Below are 9262 nucleotides of genomic sequence, written 5' to 3'. Positions count from 1 at the left end.
GAAGAACCCGAGGACATCTTCCATGGATTTGTGATTGAGGTGGGCAGCTCTCCCAGCGGCCCTGGACTACCGTGAGTAACCTCAGCATGGAGGCAAACCATGGCCAGGGGCCTGACTGCTGTCACCTCCTCCTTCCCTGGTTCTGTCCCACCTCCCCCTCAACTGCTTTCTTCTGCACATTCACGCAGCTCCAGAAGGGTACCTTCCCTCTGGAGTCCCAGCATCCCGCAGCACTCTACTCCCTGCAGGTGGCAACAGTTGGTGTTCTTTGTCTCTGTAATTTATTTGTTTACTTTTAATAACAAAACCTGTAGCTGCGTGTTTAAAAGAAGTCAAACAACACAGACCGCGCACTCTGTGGAAAGTGCAAGTTGCATGTTATGGAATTTGCTACATGCCCTGCCCCATGCTCATTCCATTACTCCAATGCCAGTATCAATCCCCTTTTTACAGATGGGTAAACTGAGTCACAGGCAGATTAAGTGTTTTGTCCGAGATCACAGGCTAGGAAGTGGCTGAACCTGGGGAGGGAGCCAAATGACTCATCAAGCTGTTTAGCTAAATAACCTAAAATTGTCCCCCAAAAAGGAATTCTTAAGCAAAAGGTGGAGATTCTGTTTTTAAAAAAGAGAGAGAGAGAGAAAGAAAGAAAGAAAGAAAGAGAAAGAAAGAAGGAGGGAGGGAGGGAAGGAGGGAGGGGGAAGGAAGGAAGAAGGGAAGAAAGAAAGAGGAGTAAGGCAGAGAGAGAGAGGGAGATAAAGGCAGGGGAGGGGAGGAAGTAAGGACCAACATACATTTCCCGCAGTAGTCTGCAACTGGCCTTTGCTCAGCAGGGTCTAGATCATGGCTGATGTCTTAAAGTCCTGTTGCCGGGGGAGCGCCCAACGAGACGGCTGTAGTCCAGGGAGCCCCCCACAGGTCGGGGGGGGGGGGGGTCCAGACCGAGGGCCCGCTCTCTGCAAGCACCGGGCGGGAGTTGGGCTGCGGCGCGGCTAGCGGGCCGCGGTCCCCAACGGCTGCACTCTCCTCCCGCAGGCCCCCGGCCGGCGGCATGTGGCTGCCGCGCATCTCCAGCACGGCCGTGACCGTGCTCCTGCTGGCGCAGACCGCCATCCTGCTTTTCCTGGTCTCCTGGCCCAGGCCGCCGTCCCCGGTGGGCGGCAAAGAGCGGGTGCACGTGCTGGTGCTGTCCTCGTGGCGCTCGGGCTCGTCTTTCGTGGGCCAGCTCTTCAGCCAGCACCCCGACGTCTTCTACCTGATGGAGCCCGCGTGGCACGTGTGGACCACCCTGTCGCAGGGCAGCGCGCCGGCGCTGCACATGGCCGTGCGCGACCTGGTGCGCTCCGTCTTCCTGTGCGACATGGACGTGTTCGACGCCTACCTGCCGTGGCGCCGCAACCTGTCGGACCTCTTCCAGTTCGCGGTGAGCCGCGCGCTGTGCTCGCCGCCGGCCTGCACCGCCTTCCCGCGCGGCGCCATCAGCAGCGACACGGTGTGCAAGCCGCTGTGCGGGCGGCGGCCCTTCGGCGTGGCGCAGGAGGCCTGCCGCTCCTACAGCCACGTGGTGCTCAAGGAGGTGCGCTTCTTCAACCTGCAGGTGCTCTACCCGCTGCTCAACGACCCCGCGCTCAACCTGCGCATCGTGCACCTGGTGCGGGACCCGCGGGCCGTGCTGCGCTCCCGCGAGCAGACGGCCAAGGCGCTGGCGCGCGACAACGGCATCGTGCTGGGCACCAATGGCACCTGGGTGGAGTCCGACCCCGGCCTGCGCGTGGTGCGCGAGGTGTGTCGCAGCCACGTGCGCATCGCCGAGGCCGCCACCCGCAAGCCGCCGCCCTTCCTGCGCGGCCGCTACCGCCTGGTGCGCTTTGAGGATCTGGCGCGGGCGCCGCTGCCCGAGATCCGCGAGCTCTACGACTTCGCGGGCCTGAGCCTCACGCCGCAGCTCGAGGCCTGGATCCACAACAGCACGCACGGGTCCGGGCCCGGCGCCCGCCGCGAGGCCTTCAAGACCTCATCCAGGAACGCGCTCAACGTCTCCCAGGCCTGGCGCCACGCGCTGCCCTTCGCCAAGATCCGCCGCGTGCAGGAGCTGTGCGCCGGCGCGCTGCAGCTGCTGGGCTACCGGGCCGTGGCCTCCGAGGCCGAGCAGCGCGACCTCTCCGTGGACCTGGTGCAGCCGCTCGGCACTAGCAGCTTCAGCTGGGCGTCGTCCACCGCGGCGCACCCCCGACCTTAGCGCAGGCCGCGCAGGCTGTGGAGGCGGGGGAGGGAGCCGGTCACGCAGCGCCCAGGCTGCTAGTGGAGGGGCCCGGAGTTGGGGAGTCTTCCTCCGTAGTAGGAATGGATTGAGTCCCCAAAACTCCATGCTTCTTTCTTCTTGCTTTTCCTTTGAATCCTCCTTAGGAGCTGGGTTCCCGTCGGGTGCACGCTTCACGGAAAGCAAAACTGTGTCCACGCTTTCTGTGGGCACCGCGAATAAGTTCAGACCACTCGGCTGCTACTGGAGTGCTTTCTTCCTAAGTCTCTTTTCCTTTTGGATGCATCATCCAACAGCTGACAAGGGGGTCCCGGCCCTACCTGGGAGTAGAGGGGGCGCTGCGGTGAGCTGGCCCCTCAAGTCCAGCCCCTCCCCCCCCCCCCCACACCCCAGACTTGTTGCCCCCAGGTCCCACCACCACACTCTATCAGAGCTGTTGGCATTTATATTGCTTGTTTCTTTCAGCAAGAAATCAGACAAGATGCCTCTTATCTTGTGGTCTCCCTCTAGCCTCTCTCTGCCCCATCCTCCCAGGAGCCCACATACCCCCATCACCTGCCCTGACTGTAAAGGTCCCACCCACAGAAATAAAAAATTAATGAATCTGTGTGATACTGGAGTTTACAGTCTGTGAAGTTTGACGGGCAGAACACAAAACTGAAGGGACTTGTCCGAGGTGACACCATGAGGAGGATGGAGGCAGGAGGAGGGTTTTGCTCTGAGGCTACAGCGGGAGGTGGAGGGGTGAATGAGGCTTGCAGAGACCTGTCACTTTTACGAAGGAAGGGCAGATTCTCCCGTTTTACTCGCACTAGGGAAGACCAAGCAGCCATGGCTGGGGCCACAGCTGCGGGCTACAGGAAGCGATGAGCTAACCGAGCCCAGAGTGCAGCAGCTAGAGAGCCTGCTAGATGAGGCTGGTGGGACGCCTCGGGAGGCCTGGGCAGCAAGCCAGGCAGAGCATGTGGCAAAGCAAGAAGTTGGCATCAGGATCAGTGCCTGGAGGGCAGGTCACAGGGCGACTGTAACCAGATAAATCTGGCCAGGAGACTGGAAGGAAAAAGCCTGCGGGGTGATTGTCTTCCCTTGTTCCTCCCAGGCCAGGCCCTAGACGAGAGCAGAATACCATTCCTGCCTGCAAGCCACAATACCTGGCTTCGGCTGCAGAGACTTATTAAAGGGATGCTGGGTGTCCAGACGGCTTAGTCCTGAGCTTAGCAAATGAAAATGAGAGTTAGCAAGCACCCAGTAAGTGTTTAAAAGGAAAGGGGGGGGGGGGCGGGGCGGAGCTCACAGACCCTCTGGGAAGAACAGGGCAGCAGATCTGAGTGCACACAAACTTTGGGGCACAGTGTTGGTGTGGGCCTGACAGTTGCCAGAACTTGTGTGCCCATCACCTCTGGAGATAAGGGAGCTGCCCTCACTGTTGCCGTCACTTGCCAGAAGGGGTTCTGGAGGCCGCTAGCTTCTTTTTCTCCGCCCAGGTATGGCCTTGGATTGATGGGACCTTGACTGTGGGCCCCCATCCTTGCTGCAAAGCAGTCAGGCAAGAGGGAATCTGGCATTTTCCATGTCTTTTCTGGCAGGGAGTAGAGACATATTGACCGTGAAGCTGAAGCTTCAGGACCCCTCACTTAAGGAGCCTTCAAGCTGTAGAAGCTTCAGGCCTCATAAAACCTCCATCTGCTCCTTCACAGTAACATGGGGAAGGTATTTAAACCCCCACATTTGTTAGTGGGGATTCTGCAACTTCAAAAGGCTCAGGTCACATAGCTTAATATACAGGACAGACCTCGGGGCGCCTGGGTGGCTCGGTTGGTTGAGTGCATCCGACTCTTGATTTCACTTCAGGTCATGATCTCACGGTCTTGGGATCAAGCCCTGCATCGGACTCTGTGCTGGGAGTGGAACCTCCTTAAGATTCTGTGTGTGTGTGTGTCTCCCTCTGCCACTCTCCCCTGCTCGTGCTCTCTTTATCTATCTATCTATCTATCTATCTATCTATCTATCTATCTATCTATCTATTGGATATTCGATAGATAGGAGAGAGCTCAAACTCGCATTTCTGACTTCAATGCTTACAGTTCTAACAAACTGAACTGGGATGCAGTGAAGGACCCCACTACCAGCCTGGAGAGCCAGATCATTCCCCTGGTAATGACATAGGTCTCTAGGTGTTAGGGAGCCATCCAGGCATTTGGCTGCAAACATCTCAAGGACCTGAGTGTTGAAGGGTATGGTAGGCAGTGGGCTGGGGCATCGGGGCCCCTACTATTGGCCCCTCTTCTCCCTGCCTGCCCCTCCCTGTCCTCTGCCCTGTGCTGGCCACTGGGGATAAAAGTAGCCTGCTGGCCCTGCCTGGAAGGATCGCAGTGCCAAGTGGAGGTGTCAGCCTAGGAATGGTCCTGGACAATGTGGTATGTTCAGGCAAAGAGGGATGAGCAAGATGTTCATGGTACCAGAGGCCAAGAATAGGGAGATACTGATCCCTTGTGGGGCCCAGGAAGGCTTTGGGATGGCTCAGAGCCCAGCCTGACAGTGGCCTCACACAAGTTTCATTTGCCCTTGCTCCGGTCGCAGACCGTATGGATGGCCACCATTAATGGTCTTTGCTCTGTGATTCATCCATTCTGGATGTACACCCCAGATCCCAGAAAGGGGATGACTGGCTCCCAGACCTGGCTCCCTGCATATAGTGTACTCTGGGCAAGCCTCTGGGTGAATGTATATATGCCCGGTGTACCTGGTTCTAAGCAAGGCTGGGGGTGAACCCAGATCAGGTTTCCGGACAAGGACAGGCAGTACCCAATTGAGTGTTTCAATGAGTCAGGACAGTTCAGACCCTGGAGACATAGTGAGGGGACAGAGCTGTCACAGACCTTGCTCTCGTCGGGAGTACAGACCCAAAGTAAATAGTTCCACAGATAAACCTGCAAACATAAATGTCAATTGTGCTCTAAGAAGAAATAATAAGACTGGGGAGAGGATGACCTACTTTAGTATGGGGAGTCAGGAGGACCTCTTTGAAGAGGAAACACTGATTCGAATAAATGAAGGAAGAATGGGAGCTCATCAAGCATAGAATGAAGAAAAGGAGCCAGATTAAAGACAGGGATTCGTCCCCCTTGGAATCAAGTTTCCTTGACAAAATTAAAAACTCACTCGTGGGTCCAGGCTCACGAGATTAGAGAAGTCCCCAGGAGGTGACCAAGTTTTTGTGTCTATAGTGCAGATTCCTAGAAGTCGAACTATTGGATGAAGAAGCATGTGTGTCTTAAACATGAAACTACCAAATTACTTTAAAAATGGAGTACTAACTTAAAGTCTCTGGAATGGTGTCGAGAATGCCCTTACCTTCCTCTCCTACTGACCACCCCCGCCCCCCCGCCGTCACCTGTACAGGGGTAAGTCAGTCATTTTCATTTTTACCTACCCGATGGAATATTATCCAGTGATAAAAAGAAATGAGCGATCAAGCCATGAAAAGACACAGAGGAAACCAAAATGCCCATTACTAAAAGAAAAAAGCCAATGAAGAAGTTGTATGCTATATGATTCCAACTAATATGACATTCTGGAAAAGGCAGAACTATGAAGACAGTAAAAATATCAGTGGCTGCCAGGGGTTGGGCATGGGGAAGGGAGGGATGAATGGATGAGGCATAGGGTTTAGGGTCAATGAAAATACTCTCCATGATACTATAACTATGGGTATATGTCATTATATATTTGTCTAAACCTGTAGCATGTACAACACAAATAGCAAACTCTAAGGTACACTATAGACTTTCGGTGATTATGACGTATGCATGTAGGTTCATCCTTGGTCACAAATGTACCACTCTGGTGAGTGATATTGATAATGGGAGAGGCTACCAATGTGTGAGGGCAGGATGTATATGGGAAACCTCTGTACGTCTCCCTCAATTTTGTTATAAACCTAAAACTGCTCTAAAAATGTTAAGTCTTTAGAAAAAAAAAAAAAAAACTGGACCAAAAACACTGGTAGCCTCAGGAGGGAGTGGGAATCTGCTGAAATGAGAGGGTTTGGCCAACGACACAGAGACTGAAGCAACCACTGCAGAGTGGACTCTGAATCTTCCTGGGGTGGCAGGTCATTCTGCCAATCATGCTTTCTCCCTTGGGGGTAAGATTGGAGAACCTGGCTGGCCCTGCAGTCCTGGTGCCATTCTGATCCGAGTCTTCAAGTCCGCCACACCTCCATTTGTTTGTTCAACACACATTATGAACTGAGCAGTAACCAGTGCAAAAGTAGGGAAGAATCACCGGTATTAGGAATGTGTGGGCATGGGGGGGGGGGGGAGTTGCAATTTTTAGTAGGGTGATCAGCGTAGGTCTTGTTGAGAAAGTGACATGTGAGCAAAGTCTTAAAGGAAGTGAGGCAGTTAATTAAGGGGTGACGATAGGTAGAATGTCCCAGAGCAGGAAAGGGACAATACAAAAATCCTAAGGAGGGAACCCATTTGGCATATTGGAGAACAGCAAGAGGCTAGTGGGTCTGGTCTGGGAGGCCAGAGGAAGAGAGCTAGGAGATGAGAAAGCAAGAGAGAGGGAGTCAGATCATGTAGGACTTTGTAGGCCTTGGTGAGGACTTTGGCTTTTCCTTGGAATGAGATGGAGGGTGTCCAGGGCCACTCTCACTCTGTGGTACTCCTCAGTCAAATAACTGTGCATATAATATCATATATGTATGTAACATGTCAGATGTTTTTTAAACAATAGATCATTGCACTGCCTACGTTAATATCCTTATTTAGTGTATTGGCTAGTCTTGCAAGTTTCTCAACTGGATCGAGTCAATCACACTGTGGCCTTCTTCTGTAACTTCGATTTTCCCCTCACTTTATATTCCACAGACTCATGTTGTTGCTTGCAGCTTTAAGTAACTTATTTCAATGACTGAGTAGTATTTTATTGAAAATTATATCACAATTTTGTTAACTCATTCTCGTCTTGATGGATGTCCAGCTTGTTTCCAGCTGTTTGCTGTTACCACGCTACTAGGAACCATCTTGTATGAGCCTCCTGGTGCCAACGCTAGAGGATATTTATCTGGGAGCGAACTTGCTGGATGGTGAGACTCTTCATTCGACATTATTCCAAAATGGTTGTCAATTTACCGCTCAGGAGTTCAGTTGCTCTACGACGTCACAAACAACTGGCATTTTCAAGACTTCAAATTTTTTGGCTACTGGATGGTTGATAAATGATCTCATCGTGACTTCATTTTGGGTTTCACTGATAAATAATGAGGTTAAGCATCTTTTCCTATTTTTGTTGGCAATTTGTGTTTTCTCTTTGATGAGGTACCTATTCAGTTCTTTTGTCCCTTTGTCATTTTCTTACCTGGGTTTCAGGAGTGCTTTATAGATCCTGGATACGACTCCTTTGCTGCTTACAAAAATATCGCAAATATCTTTTCCCAGTTTGTGGTTTGTCTTTTTGCTGTTTTTATGATAACACTTGAATAACACGTTCTTTTTTTTTTTAATGTTTATTTATTTTTGAGAGAGAGAGAGATACAGAGTGTGAGCAGGGTAGGGGCAGAGAGAGAGAGAGACATACACAGAATCCGAAGCAGGCCCCAGGGTCCGAGCCGTCAGCACAGAGCCTGATGCCGGGCCCGAACTCACGAGCGGTGAGATCATGACCTGAGCTGAAGTCGGACACCCAACCGACTGGGCCACCCAGGCGCCCCCACAAGTTCTTAATTTAAAACAAATTTATCAATCCTTTCCTTTATAATCTTTGATTTTTCTATGTAGTTTAAGAGCTCCTTCACTATTGTGAGGTCATAACTATATTCGACATTGTCTTCTACAAGTTTTATAGTTCTGCATCTCTCTGTAAGTGAAACAAGTGAGATGGTTGGTAGAGTTCTAAAAACGAAACAAGCGAAAATCTAGTTGCTTCCTAATTTTCTTGCAGGCTTGTGTCTCCTGGACTTTGTATTGCCTTTCAGGTTTGGTTTTTTTTTTCCCACTAAGAGAAGAAAGAGGAACTTTCTTCACCCTGCCATTAAAAATTTGAGCTTCTTAACCATTTCGTCCATAGCTTGAGGTCAATTCCACTATTTTTCCTAGGACACTCTTCTTTCTGATCTAATCTGGGGAGGTGGCTGCTAGGACTTAGGCACAGAAGTCAGTCTAACTCTCCAGGTTAAGTCCATGATTTCTTGTTTTGCACATCTTTCTCTTTCTCGGTCATCACTCCTTAACTTTGCCAGAGGACATACTCAGCTTCCTTAGAAAGGGCACATATGGGGTGCGTGGGTGGCTCAGTCGGTTAAGCGCTGGACTTTGGCTGAGGTAACGATCCCCCCGGTTCATGGGGCTGAGCCCTGCATTGGGCTCTGTGCTGACAGCTGAGCCTGGAGCCCGCTTTGGTTTCTGTGTCTCCCTCTCTCTCTGCTCCTCCGTCTGCCTTGCCCTCTGTCTCTGTCTCAAAAATAAACATTAAAATTTTTTTTTTAAATTTAACGTTTATTTATTTTTGAAAGACAGAGAGAGACAGTGTGAGCAGGGGAGGGGCAGAGAAAGAGGGAGACAAAGAATCTGAAGCAGGTTCCAGGCTCTGAGCTGTCAGCGCAGAGACTGACGTGGGGCTTGAACTCATGAACCGTGAGATCATGACCTGAGCCGAAGCCCACACTTAACCGACTAAGCCACCCAGGCGCCCCTAAAAGAATGTTTTTTAAAAGAAAGGGCACATCAAACATACATTTTCTGAGTCCTGCAAGTGTAAATGTCATTTTTTTTAACCTCTCAATTCAGAATTTGGGGATAGACTTGTAAATTCAAAATAATGTTTCCTAATGTGATACACTATTGATTGTTATATAACCCTAAAATAATGTTTCTTCCACTTCTTACACACTCTCATGGTCTGAGAAATGTACCAGAAGATAGCATTAAATATTTCATGACTTTTCTTAATACTTACTATTTCCATTTTAGATGTTTCTTGGTTGATGCAAAATCC

The 9262-nt window shown here is 51.1% G+C and overlaps 2 protein-coding genes across 2 annotated transcripts in view; both read left to right on the top strand.

Moving 5' to 3' along the window:
• LOC123579467 (carbohydrate sulfotransferase 6) lies at positions 1-2872 on the top strand. Its single transcript, XM_045443572.1, has 2 exons — positions 1-71; positions 1036-2872. Exon 2 carries the CDS (start codon positions 1052-1054, stop codon positions 2237-2239), a length of 1188 nt encoding a protein of 395 aa, XP_045299528.1. The 5' UTR covers positions 1-71; positions 1036-1051; the 3' UTR covers positions 2240-2872.
• TMEM170A (transmembrane protein 170A) overlaps positions 26-9262 on the top strand; it is a 29935-nt gene continuing 20698 nt past the window's right edge. Inside the window, exon 1 of the mRNA XM_045443578.1 lies at positions 26-71. The gene's annotated coding sequence lies outside the window, so the exon portion shown is untranslated. The remainder of the gene's footprint in view (positions 72-9262) is intronic.

This window comes from Leopardus geoffroyi, chromosome E2 (genome assembly GCF_018350155.1).
Source record: "Leopardus geoffroyi isolate Oge1 chromosome E2, O.geoffroyi_Oge1_pat1.0, whole genome shotgun sequence".
NCBI lineage: Eukaryota > Metazoa > Chordata > Mammalia > Carnivora > Felidae > Leopardus > Leopardus geoffroyi.
Note: the sequence above shows the minus strand (reverse complement) of the source record. Positions and strands in the feature narration are given on the sequence as shown.